This window comes from Stegostoma tigrinum, chromosome 25 (assembly GCF_030684315.1).
Source record: "Stegostoma tigrinum isolate sSteTig4 chromosome 25, sSteTig4.hap1, whole genome shotgun sequence".
NCBI lineage: Eukaryota > Metazoa > Chordata > Chondrichthyes > Orectolobiformes > Stegostomatidae > Stegostoma > Stegostoma tigrinum.
The window spans coordinates 45,541,714-45,563,853 of record NC_081378.1 but is presented as its reverse complement, the minus strand read 5'-3'; the positions used below and the strand labels follow the sequence as shown (position 1 = coordinate 45,563,853).

General features: G+C 43.5%; 1 protein-coding gene across 4 annotated transcripts in view; it reads right to left on the bottom strand.

Moving 5' to 3' along the window:
• The window catches only part of pde3a (phosphodiesterase 3A, cGMP-inhibited), a 429,455-nt gene that overhangs the window by 25,463 nt on the left and 381,852 nt on the right, over positions 1-22,140 (bottom strand). For all 4 annotated transcript variants that reach the window (XM_048554229.2, XM_059654697.1, XM_059654698.1 and 1 more), the window contains exons 10-13: positions 15,934-16,045; positions 10,771-10,884; positions 3,349-3,548; positions 383-586 (exon numbers count right to left, since the gene is read on the bottom strand). In XM_048554229.2, coding sequence (XP_048410186.2) covers positions 383-586; positions 3,349-3,548; positions 10,771-10,884; positions 15,934-16,045 — 630 coding nt within the window. The remainder of the gene's footprint in view (positions 1-382; positions 587-3,348; positions 3,549-10,770; positions 10,885-15,933; positions 16,046-22,140) is intronic.

Sequence of the window (22,140 nt, the reverse complement as noted above, 5' to 3'; positions counted from 1 at the left end):
GACAGGAGAAAGATTTAAAAAGGACCTGACAGGCAACTTTTTCACTCAAGAGAGTGGTTCATATTTGGAACAAACTTCCAGTGGAAGCAATAGTTGCAGGCACAGTTACAACATTGAAAAGACTTTCGGATAGACACATAAATAGGAAAGGTTTAGAGGGATATGGGCCAGATGCAGGCAAGTAGGACTAATTTAGCTTGGAGATTTGGCCAGCATGGACGAATTGGACTGCAGGGTCTGTTTCCATGCTGTATGACTCTGTGACTCTGTTGTGATCATTGGTTTTCACTGACTGAACTTTCAATGAAAGTGATCCTCATTTGAGGTTGCCAACATCATTCGATCAAAAACCATGACCAACAAATCCAATTAGCCAGATTACCTTGGCATTGAACTCAGCAAGGAAGTCAAAATGTTTCTTAAGATCGGTGGCTAGTATGGCTTCAATCACAAGAAATCGGAATCTCTTGAATTCAACGTGATCCAAGTTGATCAAAAAATTGTAATCCTGTTGTGACATGAAAAGGTTCCATGCTGATGCAGCGTGGTGGTTCTCCAAAACTGAGCGGTCATTATATAGAACAGCCTGCAATGAAACACAACTGGAGTTAGCTCCCAGGTAGGTGCGTAAATTGTGGGTCAAAGTGAAGGCTAGCTATATGTCAAGATATGTTGATCATCAAGGCTGCACTTAATATTATACAAGAATGGAATCAACAAACTAAACATGACCAGCAGCATGTTTTCAAAAATTATTTCTTGGGACCTAGGTATCATTCAGTAGACCAGCATTTATTGGCCAACCTTAATTCCCTTGAGAAGGTGGTAGTGAGCTACTTCAAGCACTTCATCCCTTGTATGTAGGGTCACCCACAGTGCTATTAGGAGGGGAATTCTTTGATGTTGACCCAGTCACAGTGCGATATTTCCAAGTCAGGACGGGTTGTGGAGCGGGGAGAAATTGTCCATCTAGGTCTCAGCCTGGAAGCATTGCTTTTGAAAGATCCTTGAACTTTTTATTTTCAACATTTAAAAAATTTCAGGAAGTTAAGAAGTTTGGTCCTATATCTTGGTTGAGTTAAGAAGGTAGTGACACAAACAGGAGCAAGGACCATGTGACTACTCTTGGCTGTCTTTTTTTTATTAGACTCCTGATGCTGTGGTGGGATTTGAACTCAAGTCTTTAGACATCAGCTTGAGTCTGTGGATTGCAAGTCGTTTGACATTAACACCCCAGAAGAATAAAATGGCCAGTTAACTTGTTTCAGTGATCTTGGTCTGGACACATCCCTGCTCTTCTTCAAATTAACGCCAATGGATTATTTACACCCAGAGTGTGGGCAGACGCTTTGTTCAATGTCTCATCCGAAAGGCAGCACCTCTGACTTTCTTCCTACTGCATAGGAGTGCCAACCTGAATCATTCTCAATCTCTGCAATGTGGCCTTACCCCACAACTTCAGACTGAGAGGCTAGAAAGTCACAGTTGGCACTTTCCACCATCAATGATAAGGCAAGTGTGCATTAATGGGGAGGGACTTAAACTGATCACAGCACGGGACAAGGTGAAAGCTTGAAATGACAAGCCTGTTGCCTCCTAATAAGGAAATAATGGATTAAAACCATGAAATGATTCTATTTTTAAAAAAATACTAGTGTCTACTATAACAGTGTATAGTTGCCCTGCATTAATAATTGTGAACAAAAATGCTGTATCAGCGACATTGCTAATACTGAGTTAGGGACAGGATTAGATTGAAAGTGAATCTCTTCCAGTAAATATACCAAGAAGACTTTGTCCATTTTGAATTTGGGCTCGAGTTGAAGCCAAGTTGCAGAGGGAAAAGGCCAGTTTCTAAGCCAGTGGACCACCTATATCTATAACTGAAATGAAAAGTTGTCATTGCTGCAGTGATTGTGACGAGGTCAGCCAGATCAACATCATAGAATATAAGGTCCCTGATTGGGGCTGCTAATCTGGTCCAATCAGGGAGCCCTGGGTGACATATAAAGAGGAGAGTCAGGGGTTCTGCTCACTCTAGGAGCTAGCTCCTAACCATCTGTCTTGGTGTCCTGTACTGTGCACATGTAAATAAAGGGTGACGGAGACTAGCCGTTATGGAAGTGCTACACTTGCCCCCACACCTCCTCCCTCACCCTACACCTGCCCCCACACCTCCTCTCTCACCCTACACCTGCCCCCACACCTCCTCCCTCACCCTACACTTGCCCCCACACCTCTTTCCTCACCCCCATCCCAGGCCCCAAGATGGCTTTCCACATCAAGCAGATGTTCGCCTGCACATCTGCCAATGTGCTATACTGCATCTGCTGTAGCCTTTGCGGCTTCCTCTACATTGGGGAAACCGAGTGGAGGCTTGGGGACCACTTTGCAGAACACCTCCGCTCGGTTCGCAACAAACAACTGCAACTCCCAGTCGGGAACCATTTCAACTCCCCCTCCCATTCTTTAGATGACATGTCCATCCTGGGCCTCCTGCAGTGCCACAATGATGCCACCCGAAGGTTGCAGGAACAGCAACTCATATTCCGCCTGGGAACCCTGCAGCCACATGGTATCAATGTGGACTTCACCAGTTTCAAAATCTCCCCTCCCCCCACTGCATCCCAAAACCAGCCCAGCTCATCCCCTCCCCCCACTGCATCCCAAAACCAGCCCAGCTCATCCCCTCGCCCCACTGCATCCCAAAACCAGCCCAGCTCATCCCCTCCCCCCACTGCATCCCAAAACCAGCCCAGCTCATCCCCTCCCCCCACTGCATCCCAAACCTAGCCCAGCTCATCCCCGCCTCCCCAGCCTGTTTTTCCTCTCACTTATCCCTTCCTTCCACCTCAAGCCGCACCTCCATTTCCTACCTATTAACCTCATCCCACCCCCTTAACCTGTCTGTCCTCCCCGGACTGACCTATCCCCTCCCCACCTCCCCACCTATACTCTGCTCTCCACCTATCTTCTTTTCTCTCCATCTTCGGTCCGCCTCCCCCTCTCTCCCTATTTATCTCATAACCCCTGTTCTGATGAAGGGTCTAGGCCCGAAACGTCAGCTTTTGTGCTCCTGAGATGCTGCTTGGCCTGCTGTGTTCGTCCAGCCCCACACTTTGTTATCATGGAGCTATTTCAACTGTGTTCTGTGGAATAATTGTGTGCTTTGCATAGTTGCGAGAAATGACCCCTCTCTGCCTTTGCAGCTGTCATCGCACATTTTACTCACTGCATGCTCAGAATCCTGAGGAACACCTGATGCCAAACAATAAAGATAAACTCTAAGAGTTTGAAAACACGAAGCTGTCATAGCACAATGGAAGCATTGCCAGCGTCTTGCCGTACCTGTGGCGCACTTGTTGCCACTAGAAAGGCATTAGTTCTTCCAGGGTGGTCATAATCATGCATTGCTGCAGCAACATAGAGAGCCATCAACTCCAAGGCGGGAACATTGGCAATAACACAACCATATCTGTTCTCTGTCTCATTGTACGTTTTCGACACGGCATATCCCATGTGTCCATGTGTGATCCCACTGTCTGAATCTAAACAAACATTTGGAGGAGAATTAGATTGTGGAAGTACAGCCCCGTGATTTACAGAATGTCTCTGAGCTCTGAAATTCTTTTTCCTTCTTAAATCCACATGCTCTGACCCAGCTTTTGATTGCTTTTCATGGTTTCTCGTTTAGCAGCTCGGTGCCAAATCCTGATTAAGCTTTGACGGAGCACTTTGGGATTTCCTTGAACTGCACAAAAGGCGCCATACAAATATAAAGTCCTGTTGTTGCCTCTTTCTCACCATACCAGCTTAAACCCTTTCCACATAGTTTTCAGATGGCAGCAGTTTGCGAATAATTACTAAGCCTATCAAATATTTTGAAGGATTTTTAAAACAAATGCAGCCAGTGTCTGATAGAATAAGCTTGGTGTACTGAAGTGGCTAAACATCAATGAAAACTCCATCGTATGATACAGTGTGTTATTTCATAGGCAACTCTCAGAAACTCAACATCAGGATGGAGGTAGGGCAGGGAGTGGGGTTGGTGAGGCTGAAGGAAAGTTATCCACTCCTTTTGAAAAATACTTCCCTCCAGTCCTCATTAAGCTGTACAACTCAGAAAAGCATCAACAAAGATCCGATTTCGCATTGGGAAACAAGAGGAAATGTAAGGCACTTTATTCAAAGGGGCCGAAGAATTGCGGGTGCTCGAAATCAGAAACAAAAACAGAAATTGCTGGCAAAGCTCAGCAGGTCTGGCAGCATCTTTGGAGAGAAAGCAAAGTTAATGTTTCGGGTCCACTCACCCTTCTTCAGAACTGATTGTAGCTAGAAGGCTGGTATATATGCTGAAGATGGGGAAGGAGTAAATGATAGGTGGAGATGGAGTTCAAAGCGAGAGATCAACAGTTGGTCAAAGGAGTGGGCAAAGGTCAGCCTGGGAGACTGAATAATTGCTAATGGGGACCATTAGAGACTGACAATGGGCTTTTTGAGATAACAGCCCATGTGATAACAGGGCCTGGTATGTGGGGTTTGGAATAAGGACATGGGAGAAGATGCTCAGAACCCAAATTTGTTGAACTCATTATTGTGTCCAGAAGGCTGTACAGTTCCCAAATGAGGTGCTGTTCTTTGAGCTTGCACTGAGCTTCGCTGGAGCATTGCTGCAAACCTAAGCCAGAGAACAAAGTGGTGGGTGTTGAAGTGGCAGGCAATATACCCTGTAACATTTTTGACCGTCTTTATTACATTACATAGGGAAAACTGGGAGGAAACCAGCTATTGGGACTCATGAATACCAACTAACTCTGAAAGGACATGACCGACTATCACTCATTTCAACACACAAGGACAAAGAGGGGCACCAATTCGACTTGGACAATGTAGCCATTCTAGAATAAGTCAAGCAAAGACATACATGAGAACTCCTGGAAGCCTGCTACTCAAACCAGGGCTCCATTATCAAACACATCGCGCTGGACCCCACATACCAACCACTAAGAAACAAATCCAGAAGTGATTCCACCCACCACAGCAAACAGAGACAAATAACTAGCAAGCGGGACAGAACACCAATGCTTGATGTTACTTAGTATGGTAATGAAATATCTGTGAACAAGCTTGTCAGCTCAGCGAGCCAGTCAACAACTGCATCACCAACCCGAGCTACAAATCTTCTCAAAAACCTTGAGCTCAGGGTAATTTTTACGGACAGAACATAGGTGTCCTGCAAAGCGGTCACCCAGTCTGCACTCATCGCCCTAACGTGTGAGCAGCGAATGCAGTAGACTAGATTGAGTGAAAGGCAGGTAAATTGCTGCTTCATCTGGAAGGTGCGTCTGGGTCCTTGGATACTGAGGAGGGAGGAGTTTGCTTCGATAGTGAACCTTGATATAAATGGGAATGTAAGGTGAGAGTGGAGCAGGTCAGAAAGAAGCATTGCAAGTAGGAAACTACAAAAGAAGACACTGCAGTTGACCAGTAGTCACAATATCTTTGCTAAATTAGCGAATTGCTAAATTAAAGGCTGCGATGGAACAACATTGGAGACAATGGTTGGAAGAGGAGGTGCTTATCTAACTTGTATGAAATCCAAAAGTATGACAACAATGTCAAAGGAGTTTTCCCCGAATAGGAAAGCAATATGCAAATGGTAGTTTCGGAATGTTAAGAGAAAAGACCTGTTTCATATCAAACAGGAAGCAAACCTCTTGGGGATAATGGGAACTGCAGATGCTGGAGAATTCCAAGATAATAAAATGTGGAGCTGGATGAACACAGCAGGCCAAGCAGCATCTCAGGAGCACAAAAGCTGATGTTTCCAGCCTAGGCCCTTCATCAGAAAAGGGGGAGGGGGTGAGGGTTCTGAAATAAATAGGGAGACAGGGGGAGGCGGATCGAAGATGGATTGAGCAGAAGATAGGTGGAGAGGAGACAGACAAGTTAAAGGGGCGGAGCCAGTAAAGGTGAGTGTCGGTGGGGAGGTAGGGAGGGGATAGGTCAGTACTGGGAGGATGGACAGGTCAAGGGGGTGGGATGAGGTTAGTAAGAAGGAAATGGGGGTGCGGCTTGAGGTGGGAGGAGGGGATAAGTGAGAGGAAGAACAGGTTAGGGAGGTGGGGATGACCTATCTTCTGCTCTAGATTCAGGTAGATCATACCATACAAAGTGCATTTGGGTAATAGCTCAGAGCAAAGAATATAATGTTACAGCTGCAGAGAAGGTGCACAAAGAAGGTACACAAAATCAACATTAAATTTAAAATGTTCGAGGTTCATTCTGAATAACAGCAGGGAAGAAGCTCTTCTTAGGATCCCTACAGTGTGGAAGCAGGCCTTTCGGCCCATTGAGTGCACACCAACCTTCCAAACAGCATCCCACCCAAACGTAACCCCCTACCCAATCCCTGTAGCCCTACATTTCCCATGACTAATCCACATAGCCCTCACTATAGGCAGATTAGCACGATTAATCCACCTAAACTGCACATCTTTGGTCTGCGAGAGGAATACCCAGTGGACACCCATGCAGACATGGGGAGAATGTGCAAACTGCACTCAGACAGTCGCCTGAGTTGGGAATCAAATCTGGGTCCCTCGTACTATGACACAGCAGTGCTAACTACTGAGCCATCGTGCTGCCCCCTGTTCTTGAATCTATTCATAAGTGTATACAAACTCTAATATCTTCTGTCTGATAGAAGATGGTGGAAGAGAGTATAATGGGGGTGGGAGCGGTTTTTTGATTATATTGGTTGCTTTCCTGAGGCAGCTGTAAGTGTAAATGGAGTCAATGGATGGAAGGCAGGTTTGCTTGATGGACTGGGCTGTGCTCACAACTCTCTGTAGTTTCTTGTGGTTTTGGGAACAGCAGGTGCTGAAATGCACCCAGATAGAATGCATTCTACGGGGCATCAATGTAAAAAAAAGATTCTAGTCGTCGCGTATGCACAAGTTTTCTGAGCCTTTTGACTTGGTGGCAATCTCCTGCCTTTTCAGTGAAACATTATACATTGTTTCTATTTGAATTATCATCTAATCCTCTTCTTCAATTGAGCCCACCTCCACCATACTTCTGAAATAACTCCACAAATGCCAATATCCTGTCACAAAATCACCCTTTTGTTTACATATGGAGAGTCCTTGTAACCGATCCAGTTCCCTCAGAACCAACTCCCAGACTAAACAGGATGTCTGACATGCTTCCTTATATCTGTTAGCCAGGGCTCCCTGATTGGACCAGATTAAGAGCCTCAATCAGGAAATTCCTATTCTATGGGATACTTGCAATAATCACTACAGCTTCCAGGCAGTACATTCCAGATTGTAATGACCGGCTATGTGAAATTCCCACCGTCTGCTGGCAGGATTCAAACCCAGGGCCCCAGAACATTATCTGGATCTCTGGATTAGCAGTCCAGCGATTAATACCACTGGGCCATTGCCTCCACTTCCTATGTGAAAATGATTTCTTCTCACCTCACTTTCGCTACTCTCAAATTTTGACAAATTCTTTAAGAGGCTTTTTGCAAATACTGAGAGGGGAACTATCATGAACAAGTGCAGTGTGGGATGCACAGGTATTGGTCTGTGCAGATGTCTGCCTGAAAAAATCAAGGTAAATCTATTTAGAGCCACCAGAAGCATGAATGAATTTCCTCCCCCTATAAAGAGGTATATTGGTTGGAATGTTTCAGACTGCTGCTTGTGAAGGATGTGATGGACAATCTCATTATGAGTCAGAAGGACAAATATGATTGAACATTAATTCCATATCATATCCAACAGAATGTTCCATGGCAGCAAGATTAACATCAATTACTTCACTGGCATTAAGGCTAGTGGTCAGAAGAATAGAACAGTTGGACCAAAAAACAGCAATACATATTCACAAATAGTGTCAAATATATTTACTGTTTGATTTAGGAAGTGGAGGCAATGGCCCAGTGGTATTAATCGCTGGACTGCTAATCCAGAGATCCAGATAATATTCTGGGGCCCTGGGTTTGAATCCTGCCAGCAGATGGTGGGAATTTGAATTCAATAAATACCTGGAATTAAGACCCTAATGTTGACTATGAATCAATTGTCAATTGTTGGGGAAAAACCCACCTGGTTCACTAGTGTAAGATAACACGATGTAAAGCTGGATGAACACAGCAGGCCAAGCAGCATCAGAGGAGCAGGAAAGCTTGATGTTTCGGGTCGGGACCCTTCTTCTGCTCCTCTGATGCTGCTTGGCCTGCTGTGTTCATCCAGCTTCACACCATGTTATCCTAGATTTTCCAGCATCGGCAGTTCCTACTATCTCTGGTAAACTAGTGTCCTTCAGGGAAGGAAACTGCCATCCTCACTTGGTCTGGCCTACATGTGACTCCAGACCCACGGCATTGTGGTAGACTCTTAACGACCATCTGGGAAATTAGGAATGGGCTATAAATGCTGCCTAGCCCTCATCCCGTGAATGAATAAAGGGGGGGAAAAAGACATCCTGTGGAAGAACAATATGTGACATTGGTCAGAGAAAGAGATAAAGACCTTTCTTTGAGTGACCTATTCAGAGGTGTTAAGACATACCTCTAGAGGAGGGGGATCTTGAACAGGGTGTCTTCTTGTTCAAAGGAATGGGTGCTCTCGCTAAGCCACAAGAGCACCTACAAGTAGACTTTGAGACAAAGAAAAGAATGCAATCTAGGTAACTACCTGAATTATCAGAATGATCAGGGATAAGGATAGTTTAATCAATGAGTAATGCAGCAGAACGGGCATCAATTAGTACTTAGCTGAAGAGGGGGATGCCAATGTGGCCATTGTTCAAAGAGGATGTTGTCTAAAAGATGGCAAAATTTGTCCTGGTGATACGTTCTAGAGATTTTTGAGAGAGGAGACTGGTAGGGAGAGCAGATGAGTTCAGTGAGGTAAAAAGACATTTTCCATGACAATTATTGAAGCCAGGATATGCGCGTGAGAGGGTAGCACAAGGGGAACTACAAGTTGAATGACTTAAAGGCAAATTTGTGCCCAGGACTATCACCAGGAGATTCTGCAATCCATCAAGACACATGAATATATATAGAAGGGATTCAGTGACAATGATATGAAAGACAAAAACCTGGAATCAATCACAAAACCACTGCAAACGGAAATATGGAAACTTAGTCCTTTTTTTAGATTAGATTCCCTGCAGTGTGGAAACAGGCCCTTCGGCCCAACAAGTCCACACTGCCCCTTGAAGAGTCCCACCCAGACCCACCCCCCCTATAACCCACACATCCCTGAACACTACGGGCAATTTAGCATGGCCGATCCACCTGCACATCTTTGGACTGTGTGAGGAAACCGGAGCACCTGGAGGAAACCCATGCAGACACGGGGAGAATGTGCAAACTCCACACAGACAGTTGCCCAAGGCTGGAGTCGAACCCGTGTCCCTGGCACTGTGAGGCTGCAGCGCTAACCACTGAGCCACCGTGAAGACGTGAATCAGGTTGGAATAAAACAACTAAGTCACAATCCTTTGATGATATGGATACTGAGGAGAGCAGCAGATATTTCAGACTGATGGAAAGGACCTTCTTTGGATTCATGGAAGGGAAAGCAACAGGAGAAGTTGAAACTGTGACTGCACGAACCATGTGTGGATTTTGAAGGAATTTCACTACAGGTGGGTTTTATGCACCAAACCAGCATATTTGAAGCCAGGGGAAGATTATAAGATGAAGCAAGTGGACCCTGACCTTTCCCCGTGTTACAGAGGCTGGGGAAGGCATCAGGCAGACCACTCTTCCTTTTTTCCTGTTCAGGCCCTTAAAGCGGCCAGCTAATATTCACGCAATGGCCTCATGCAGCCTCTGCCATTATTTAACAAGTGACAGCACGAAGTAGGTGCTTTTGACTGATTACCAATGCTGTACTGGGTTATGGTGACAGTGTGGGCAAAAATCACTGGTGAGTTTAATCAGTCATGATTGTATTAAATGACACAGAATGGTCTACTCCTGTTTCTGTTCCTTCAAAATTATGAGAGGCAGAGCTATGTGAACAGCCAAGGTCTTTTCCTTTGGGTAGGATTCCAAAACAGGAGGGCATAGGTTTAAGGTGAGAGGGTAAAGATTTAAAAGGGACCTGAGGGGCAGCTTTTCGCACAGAGGGTTGCGTGTATGCAGCGAGTTGCCAGAGGAAGTGGTAGAGGTAAGTAAAATAACAGCATTTAAAAGATATTTGGATTAGTACATGGATCGGAAAGGTTTAGAGGGATATGGCCTAATGTCGGCAAATGGGACTAATACAGTTTAGGAAACCTGGTAAACATGAATGATTTGGGCTGAAGGGTCTGTTTCCTTGTTGTACGAATCTATGACTCTAACTTGTTCTGCAAGGTCCCACTTTAGCTTATTTCAGATACTTTTGCACAGTACAATGCTACCCACTTTTAGTGAACATAATTGCAAATGAAATAAACGGGATTACATTGTGGTATGATCAGGAATGGTGCACCTAAGGTTTTCATTTCAACTGTAGCATTTTTAGTCCAGTGGCTATTGCAGCAGTATTAAAATATCATCTAAATTTTTTTAATACGTCCATCCACCATTTTCAAATTAAAGTAGCACTCTGAGAAAAATAAACCCTTAAATATTAAAAGGCTGCCCCACACAACCAAATTCTTAAGGATTGGTGGAAATATACAGAATGCAGTGCAGCTGTTAGGTCCTTTTTATCCTTCAGTAGAAAAGAAATTGTCTTCATTTCTGAATAGTTGTACCTGAATCACTCATTGAGCCATGATCATTCATTGTCGTCTGCAGTCCTGGGACTGGCTGTGTGGTGAGGTACCAGACTGCATGTAACACATCAGTGGCATGTATACGATTATGATCTGTTGATTAAAAATAAGACATATTGTTTGACAAGGAGATAGCAAGAACTGCCAATGCTGGAGTCAGGGATAACTGTGTGGAGCTGGAGGAACACAGCGGCCAGGCAACATCAGAGGGGCAGGAGAGTTGATGTTTCGGATCCAGACCCTTCTTCATAAGGGTCTGAAGAAAGGTCCTGACCTGAAACGTCAACTTTCCTGCTCCTCTGATGCTGCTTGGCCTGTTATGTTGCTCCAGCTCCACACTGTGTCATCACTGATGCATTGTTTGCAACATGAACATTAAAATGTTGTAAGGCCACATTCAATAACTGTTCCAATGGTTGAATATTTTTTCCGGTGGATATTGAGTTTTTTTTGAAAAATAACCTATTGGCCTTACAATCCCACAATCATTCTCCTGTCACAACACAGCTCCAATACTCACATCCTACTGTCACAACACAGCTCCAACACCGGCATCTCCTTTAGTAACACAGCTCCAACACTGATATCCTCCTGTAGCAACACAGCTCCAACACCGACATCCTCCTGTAGCAACACAGCTCCAACACCGACATCCTCCTGTGGCAACACAGCTCCAACACCAGCATTATCCTGTAGCAACACAGCTCCAACACTCACATCCTCCTGTAGCAACACAACTCCAACACCTACATCCTCCTGTCGCAACACAGCTCCAACACCTACATCCTCCTGTAGCAACACAGCTCCAACACCTACATCCTCCTGTAGCAACACAGCTCCAACACCCACATCCTCCTGTAGCAACACAGCTCCAACACTGACATCCTCCTGTAGCAACACAGCTCCAACACCTACATTGCTTGCGTCAATGCTGACTTTGAAGGATTTCAAGAAATTTGGTTGGCTAAAACTGGCACAGTGGATAACGCTGCTTTTAAATTCTCAAATACCTCCTTGTTGTTTTCTGTCAACTGAAATTTTGTGTTTGTTTTAAACAAACCCATCAGCAGTGCCACATTTCTGCCAAAGGTTGGTACAAATTTCCTGAATAACCCGCTCTGCCCTAAAAATTGTAATGCTTTCTTCTTCGTGGATGGCCTTCATCTTCACGTTCCTCAATGACATCAACCAGCGTCTGATATTGCGCCCTAAGAACATGGCTCTGCCTTCACAAATTCTGTTTTTGCCAAATTTATGGCCAACTTTGCCTTCTGTTATCTCTCAAAGAGCACTGCCAAACACTCCATGTGGTCTTTCCAAGAATGGCTAAAGATCGCTAAGTCATCAATGTAGACAGCACAATTAGTCAATCCTGCAACAACTCTGTTCATAAGTCTTTGAAAAGTGGCCGGTGCATTCTTCATCCCAAAGGTCATTACTTTCAATTGATACAGCCCATTTGGAGTCACAAAAGCCAGAACATCTTTCGCTCTCTCCGACAAAGGTATTTGCTAGTAACCACAAAGTAAGGCCAACTTCATAATGTAAGTGGCTTGTCCTGCTGTTTCCATACAGTCCTTCAGCCTTGGGACTGGGGTATGAATCTGATTTAGTCATGGAATTGACCTTCTGTTAATCTACGCAGGATCGGCAAGTACCATCAGATATGGGAACCAACATGTTTGGCAAAATACATCAATACATCCCTACATCAACCTCATGCACTACAGTATCATCCCTCCCCATTCTATTTCTACATATGTTGTCATAGCACTGTAACAAGTCTTTCGGTTCAGTTCTCTGTTCTAGGGACAGATAGCTCACTATCCTATCCCAGTTTTTAAGGACTTCCTCATTATTCAATTTATTCTGAGGCACATCAAAATCCAAACCATTTGGATTTTATTCTTCACTCTGAGTGGCAGTAACCAGTATCTGTTTCCCTTTTGCAATCTTAGTAAGGTTTCGGCATGTTCACATTACATACCCAATAAACAACTTTCCTGTCTGGTGTCTTTACCAGATAAATCACCTGCCTTAACTTCTTCTCAATCTGATAGAGAACTCTAAACCTTGCTTTGAAGGGATGTCCTACCAGTGGTAATAGCACCAGTATGTTATCCCCATGGGCAAAGTTATGAATTTTAGATTTCTTATCTGCTTCTTGCTTCATTATGTGCTGTGCCACCTTCAGATGTTGCGTAGCCAATTCACCTACTCTGTTTAATCTCTCTCTCACCTCAGATATGTAATCCAACTGTGAGATCTCAGACTTTGGACTTATCAACTTTTCCTTAATTAATTTTAAAGGCCCTCTTACTTTGTGTCTGAATATCAATTCAAATGGAGGAAACTGAGTCGGTTCATTTGGAGCATCTCTAACAGCTAATAATATAAATGGGGTACCTTTATCCCAATCATTTGGTAATCCTGGCAATAGGCCCTCAACACTGTCTTTTACGTCTGATGCCAATTTTCTAATGTTTCCTGGGATTCAGGATGGCAAGCACTTGATGTAAGGCGTTTGAGGCCTAAACTATCCATGACCTCCCTGAGTAGTTTGGCAGCAAAATTGGGCCCTTGGTCTGACTGAATCTCCCAGGGTAGTCCATAAAGGGTAAAGAAAGTAAGCAACTTCTCCATAACCTTTTTTGCCTTGATATTCCGTAATGGAATTGCCACCAGAAACCTGGTAGACACATCCACTACAGTTAGCAAATGCTGGCTACCACTTTTGGTTTTAGGAAGGGGAGTCATAAAATCATTCGCAAGAAAGGTTCTTCAAATGCAGGAATTGGCATCAGAGGCGCTGCTTTTATTACTGCCTGTGGCTTTCCTACCATTTGACATGTATTGCAGGTACGGAGCCTAATGTTGTGTTTTTAAATGATATTGTTGTGCAACTTTCATTGATGAGACGTAGAAGCAGATAAAAAACAGATCTTTGAGTGATACCGTGAGGTAATGGCAATGGAGAGAGAATAAACACAAGGCTAAACAAGCAGTTATTAGTAAGGGGACGGCCAATATTTTGATTGAAGACAGGAGTTCCATAAGGATCTTACAGAAGGAAAGGGGGATCAAAAGGTATGTGGTGGTAGTTCCAGAGTCAGGGGTGGGGTTACTTCATTGGGACAACAGGCAGGAAAAAAAAGATTGATATTTCTTTTACCTTTATCAAAACTTGTATTTCAAAACATTAATCTGTCCTGTCAGAATTTGGCAGAATTGCTGTTATCACTTCTCTATTTCTATTTGCTGCTTATTTCTGGAAACGGGGGATTGGTATTCCTCTGATGCAAAGATCATTCAAAGTAGCCTTCAAATGGTAGGCCATACCATTCTCCAATGGCTGCCAGTTATCACTTTACTGGGTGGGAATGCCCTCATCTGCTTTTATTCACATCTATCCTGTCAGACCCCAAAGAAATAGAGCAGTGCAAGACATTTCTAATGTCATTTCTAACCACAAATGGAATTTCCAAAGTAGCAAAACCTGCAACAAATAACAATGCTTTCATGTTTCTGAAACAAGTCTTAGGCTACTTAAGCGTGGCCCAGTTTGATAAGTCTGAGAATTCAGGAGTGGAACGTGCAATGGGAAGGGTCTAACAATGGCAGAACCTGCCATGCTTCCTTCCTCAATGTTTAATTTCTTGAATACAACCCATAAATTTGCCAGTGTCAATAAATGCAGAGCTGGAAAAGCACAGGTCCGACAGCATCCAAACAGCCGGGAAAGTCAATGTTTTGGGCCAAAATCCTTTGTCAGGAGTGTTCCAATTATATTGTATGCTCACTTCTCCAAGGGAGTGTGATTTAGAATCACAGAATCCCAACAGTGTGGAAACAGGCCCTTCAGCCCAACAAATCCACACCAAACCTCAGAGCATCCCACCCAGCCCCATCCCCCTATAACCCACCTAATCTACACCTCCCTAAACACGGTGGGCAATTTATCATGGCCAATCCACCTAGCCTGCACATCTTTGGACTGTGGGAGGAAACCAGAGAACCTGGAGGAAACCCGCGCAGACACGGGGAGAATGTGCAAACTCCACACAGACAGTCACCTGAGGCTGGAATTGAACCCGAGTCCCTGGTGCTGTGAGGCAGCAGTGCTAAACACTGAGCCACTGTGCCACCCTTTAACAATCTCCAGAGTGCTGGCAGCAAGAAAGCAGTATTTAAAGTGAAAACAACAGAGTTCTGTGAATCACAGTGTGAATGGCTTAATGTGAAAGTGCAGTGCTGAAGGAAAGAATGTTTATGATCTTAATCATTGTCCCATAGCATTGAGGTGCCCGACAGTAACAAAGTGCACATTTTGCAGCTGCTGGGGACAACCAACCCGACTGATTTTTCAATTTCTGAAGATACTGATAGACATTTTCCCAGGAGGGAGACTGTAGATTGCATCGTGACTGCAGAAGATGATGTAACATATCATAAATAATAATGAGTCTCTGAGTTTCACGGTATATTTTGGTAGTGTATGTAGTGCACACACATGCAAAAGCAAAGTTTCGTGGCTTCGGACACCAATGAAGCATTCAACTGAAAAGAATACCGTGTGCACAGAACCAGAGCCAGAGTATCACTGGTCATATCAAGAGGTCACTGGAGGAATTTGGTACAGCGGGAGCAGAAATGGGGCTCCATAATACCGCCCACTTTTCTGAACCTCAAGTTTCCTCACGGCTTGAGGTTTTGGATCAGATGATTAGCTTTATATCTCTCATCTGCTGTACATACGCATCCAGTTAGCCACCGTCGCATTAACTAAATAGGGGGCTAACAAAAAGCAATGAACCCACAAATCATCAAGTGAGGCATAATGTGATAAACCTCAAGAAAGGAAGAAGGTGGCAAGGGATTCAAGTGTGAAGTCTGATCTATGGGACAGCAGCTACAGTGAGGTACTCTGTCACTGTTACAGTGAAGTAGGCAGCCTAGATCCTGTGTTCAAGATTGATTCATTGCTTGAGGTTTGGGATCAGGTGATGAATTTTATACCCCTCACTTGTTGTTCATACACCTCCAGATAATACCAAGCACATTAATGCCATGTGACAGGTAAGAAAATATTTCAGGGTGAGTTTTTTTTAAATAGAAAGGAAAGTAAAATATGAGAATACTTACAGGGGATGTCTCTGTATCCATTTTCTAATGCATGAAAATAGTTCATGAATTCCCTTAATGGGATTTTAAATATTTCAAAAAGTCCAGTGTCTTCAAACAGTCTGAATGCCACCTGTACCAAGACAGAGTCAGTGATCAGTGAACAGAAAAGAGCAATAAATCATGGAGGTGAATCATCTACCAACACTACAAATACACCAAAGCCCAAATGTTCCAAGTGGTCTTCATTCAATGCTGACAATAACCCAAAGAGAAACCATTTCCCTTGCAAATCCAAGTACCTGACATGACAGTCCTGGGTCATATGTCTAACCCATTCATCCCCAACAAAAGTGCATTTGTGTTTTGCTTGTCTAAAATAGTATGTTTCCAACATGGCCAGAAAATAGCTTGAAGAATTTTAATGAGTATTGACAAAATTAACATAATAGATTGTGGGGAATTCAAATCTAATCTGTTTTTAAAAGACTGCACTAGCAGCTGATGCAAGATAAATCAAGTTCAGCACAATTATGATATTAATGTGCACTCTGTTTCCAAGCATTCTGTTCTCTACACATATCAAAGGTACCTACTTCACAGAGAATAAATTATTCTGTGCTATAAAACAGATTTATTTTTAAATATGTGCTCGTTTTTAAAATATTTGCAGTATAAAGCTCTTGTTGTGGCTGTGTTCTAATATGGATCTGAGCTGCTCAAGCTGGTGGTGTGAGCAGTGTTAAACTGACCAGGTTCCTTTCCATCTCTGAATAACTGCTCAAAGCTCCCACAGCATCAAATATATACAGTATGTTGTATCCTATTCATACTTAACATCATCAGCAGTATACAAATTGATGCGCTCTGTATGCAAATTTTACATAAAATACATGCGAAGGTGTGCATGTGGAAGCATGATACATTGACATACATGAGTGTATCGAAGTTTGTGTGGTAGTTAGTGCTTGGCTGAGCTATGTTCCTCCACCAGTGTAGAGTCCATCTTTTTCTGATCCAAGGAGTTGAACCTATGCTAATAATTAAATTCACCACTGACAGTGAGAGTCAGTATCTCACACTTTATTGATGGAAGAGCGCAACATCCTGTACTACTCTGGAAGGTATTGGCAGCTGCTGCATGGCCGAAGAACTGTTTTTGGTCAGACTGGGATGCGATCGTCTGTTGTAACATACATATGACAGAAGAGGCATGAATAGAACATGTGAGAATCTGATACCGCCTGCAGAGGGGGATAATGGTGCTGAAAGATTTGAACACTGGGGTCACCCTGAGTTTTGATGGTAAGCATATTGGATACAATGTCACATTGGCCAAGTATTACACATCACTCCTGTTTCCTTATTTTGAACAACTCAATGAAAGTGAAAACTGGGACTGATGAGTCACGGGGGAAGGTATTTCCAATTTCACACTGTCATCAACAGCTACACTGAGCGTCGGTTCAAGGTCTGGTAGCAAAATTAATTCATATTTTCTAATGTAAGAAATGGACCAATTGTGCCACTCCAATACACAGACAACAAAACATATTAACTACAAATTGTCATTGTAGGCAGTTCTCCATATATCACACAATAGTTACCTGATTTGTGAATGGAACAACTTGTGAAAACAACAATTTTAAAATACGGTCCTTTTAATAACAATGGCAATCCAAATTATCCCTCAAGCTCATAACTGCGCTCCGCCAATTTGCTTCTATTCTTCCCTTTTTAAGTAACTGATTCTTAATGCTATCCTCCACAAATGAAATGGTTATAATTTATTTGAAGTAGTCTTGCAGTAAAAAAAATGTCCATTCCTATTAACATTGGAATTTAACACACCAACTCAAAATTTAAAAAAGATGTCTAAAACCAATTCACAACGAAAAGTAAAAACCTTTTGCATCTGCACAAGGTCAGGAACGAGGTGACATTCTATTTTCTGCTCCAATTATTTCCAGTCAACAACATGCGGGTCACAAGCACAAATTAATATCTAGACAACCTTGGAATACTATGCAGTGTTCGCCATTATCAATAAAGTTCTTGACTCTAAATTATTGCATGACCAAAGGTGCTCAATAATAAAGGTACTAAAGAAATTCAGCACTTCCTGAATAAATAAACTGTTAGCATTAACCTTTCATTGAAAAAAAGGCAGCATTTGCAAGTAGAGCAGCAAAACCTCTGAGCTATAAGTGTCGAGCCCTCTTTATTCTGCATGAAATGTTTTGATCGGTGCATTGGGCGCTGGAATGAAGTTGGAAACCAGGAAGTATCTTTTCTTTTATTTTGCCTTCTATTGATTTCAAGCAGTCAGGAATACAGACCAAAGGAACCACAGCGATTTTAATGGCTCTCAATTCCTGCAGGTATATGAAAAGCTAGTTTGTCTGGAACCTGCTTTTCTTTATTCATGCTCAGGATTGGGGGTGTCACTGTCAAACCGCCCATCATCTTACTGTCCTTGAGGAAGTGGTGATGGATAAAAACGGAACCCTGCTTAGCTTCAGAGCTTGGCGCCTTGCTGTAACCTCCAGGCTAATCCAGCCCAAGCGATTTCCATTACTTCTTCCCAGTACTTTCGATTTCTAAAGATTTACATGTCCCCTCACCTCTGCCCACTACCACACACAAGTGCATGACCCACGATAAAGAAAAAAAAAAGAAATAAATTATAATCAACCATTGGGATGTGCAGGAAAGTACTCAAGTGGCATCTCAGATTCTCAGTGGTGAAGGCTCAGTTGTAAGAGATCACAGGTATGAATCGGCTGCGAAATTTGCCATACACACTTACTACATTCAGGATTGAACTTGATATGGAAGATCTTCGATACAAATGGATAACAGGTGGGTAAATGAAGGATGTTCCTGAGGCACAGTGGGTAGCATCCCAATCTCAACACCAGGGGTTCTGGGTTCAAGGCCCCCTCCTGGATTTGGTGGCTGAAGAAAGCACGTTCAAACCCATGTCTCACTAACTTGATTGAGTTTTTTGACGAAGCGGATTGATGACAGGCAGAGCAGTAGATGTTGTCTATACGGACTTCAGTAAGGCGTTTCCACATGGCAGACTGGTTAACAAGATTAGATCACATGGAGTACAGGGAAAACTAGTCATTTGGATACAAAATTGGCTCAAAAGGTAGGTGGTGGTGAAGGGTTGTTTTTCAGCCAGGGGTGCTGGTGACCAGTCGTGTGCCACAAGGATCGGTGCTGGGTCCAATGCTTTTTGTTACTTATATAAATGATTCGGATGTGAATATAGGAGGTATATTGCAGATGACACCAAAATTGGTGGTGTAGCAAAGAAGGTTCCCACAAAGTACAACAGGGCCTTGGATAGAAAGGCTGATGGCCTGAGGAGTGGCAGATGGGGTTTAATCTAGATAAATGTGATGTGCTGCATTTTGATACGACTAATCAAAGCGGGATTTGTACACTTACTGGTAAGGTCCTGGGGAGTGTTGCTGAACAAAGAGACCTTGCAGTGCAGATTCATAGTTCCTTGAAAGTGGAGCCTCAGACAGACAGGGTAGTGAAGAAGGCGTTTGGTACACTTGCCTTTATTGGTCAATGTAGGAGTTGGGAGGTCAGCTGCAGCTGTACAGGGCATTGGTTAGGCCACTTTTGGAACACTGCTTTCAATTCTGGTCTCCCTGATTTAGGAAACATGTTGGTAACCTTGAAAGGGCTCAGAAAAGATTTACAATGACATTGCCAGAGTTAGAGGGTTGGAGCTACAGGGAGAGGCTGAATACACTGGAGCTATATACCCTGGAATATCAAAGGCTGAGGGGCAACCTTATAGAAGTTTATAAAATCATGAGGGGCATGGATAGGACGAAAAGCCAAGGTTGTTTCCCCAGGGTAGGGGAGTCCAAAACTGGAGGGCATAGGTTTAAGGTAAGAGGAGAAGATTAAGGGACCAAGGGTCAACACTTCACACAGAGGGTGGTGCTTGTATGGAATGAGCTGCCAGAGCAGGTGCTGAAAGCTGGTAAAAATACAACATTTCAAAGACATCTGGATGCTGAATGATTGGAAGGATTTGGAGGGACATGGGCCAAATACTGGCAAATGGGACTGGATTAATTTGTGACATCTGGTGGGTGTGGATGACTTGGACCAAAGGGTCTATTTCTGTGCTGGTACATCTCTATGACTCTAAAATGTGCCCAAACAGGCTGAGAATCAAAGTCAAAAAAGAAAGTGCTGCAGAAACCCATTAGGTCTGGTATATTTGCCTTTTCAAATTACATATGATTCTCAGGTGAAAATATACCCTCCTTTTAAGTACTCTGTGGAGAAACAGAATTGATGCTTTGGCTCCAATATGACTCTTCTTTGGAACCATACCTTAGAATAGTATTTTGGTTTCATATTAGGTTGTTTATCAACTTGTGAATCCTTACAACATCTGCCATTGGTGAGTAGTAAGACCAGGAGAAACTTAGGGCAGCAGACGGCGCAGAGGCTAGCTCTCGCAACACCAGGGATCAGGGTTCAACTCTACCCTTGGCTGACTGTGGGGAGTTTGCACATTTTCCCCATGTCTGAACAGGTTTCCTCCAGGTACTCCAGTTTCCTCGCACAGTCCAAAGATGTGCAGTTTAGGTGGATTGGCCGTGGGAAATTGCTCCATGGTATCCAAGGATGCGCAGGTTGTGTGGATTAGCCTTGGTGGGATGCTATTCAGAGGGTCGGTGCAGACTTGATGGGCTGAATGGCCTCTTTCTGCACTGTAGGAGTTCTATGTTGTCTGGTTAGTCACGTGATAGAAAGAAATTGGAGCCTCTTTAACATCATTACCTATAGCACCAACTACAACATGTTGCAGAAGTGTGAATTGTGATAACAACTCAGTCTCATTTACAGCCAGTTGGTTCAGCAGGCTGGGTGACTGATGTGGATCAGATTGGTGCTGACTCCATGGGTTTTGGAGTCTGCCTCCTTGCCCTACACATGGTGGACTTGTGCCTTGGGCCAGAGGAGGAGGAGGAGGAAAGTTAAAGAACAGATCAATGATGACTTGAAATGTGAAACAGGCCAATGGGAGGCTGAATAGCCTGGTTCCACAAGTACATATTCCCAAGCCACATAAATTGCACAATATTGCCTGTGTGTTTGTAGATTGCTACTCATGGTCTGCACCATGGTGATTTTTGCTAGACATCAGCTTTGTGCAACAATTTGAGGTTGAGGCCAAGGCCTAGAACAGGCGAGGGCCTGAAGGGCCACAAGAGATTCATGGGAAAAGTGAAATAAGATCTGGAGTGACATGCTGTAGATTAGCATGATAGGATGTTCCTGAGCCCTGAGAATCCATCATCATCTTGTGCTCAAAATTATCACTTCAAGACAAGCTTCACGTAACACTCCAGATCGTGCACAGCAGGCCACCAGCGTCAGATGGAGTCATAGAGATGTATAGCAATGGGACAGACCCTTCGGCCCAACACGTCCATGCCAACCAGAAATCCTAAATAAATCTAGTCCCATTTGACAGCATTTGGTCCATAAGCATTTAAACCCTTCATGTACCCATCCAGATATCTTTTAAATCATAGCTCATTCCATTCACACACCACCCTTGGCGTGAAAAAGTTGCTCCTTAGGTCCCTTTTAAATCTTACTCATCTCACATTAAACCTATGCTCTCAAGATTTGGACACTCTCACCTCAGGGGTAAAAAAACTGTGTCTACCTACCCTATCCATGCTTGTCATGATTTTATAAACCTTTATACAGTAATCCCTCAGCCTCCTACGCTCCAGGGAAAATAGCCCCAGTCTATTCAGCCTGTTCCTATAGCTCAAACCCTCCAACTGTGGCATCATCTTTGTAAATCTTTTCTGAACCATCGTCACATTTCCCTATCACTACTTGCATTCACTGACCCACAGTGGCTCCGAATCAAACAAAATCTAGATTAAAAAATTTCCAAGCTTGTTTTCAAATCCCTCCTTTCTCACCCCTCCCAATCTCTTTCACCCCCAAAACTCTCTAGGATATCTGTCATCTATTTTTGGCAGGTTAAGAAACTCTGATTTTAATCATTCTGGAATTTGATTCCAAATGCATTACCACCTGCGTGGGAATCCTGGATTATTGCTGTAAATCTGTATGCCTAGGAAATTTACAAGTTGTTTTTAAGGATCAAAAAAAAGTTACCTCTTTCTCAAATTTTAGATCTCCTCCCTGAACGTAAGCTGG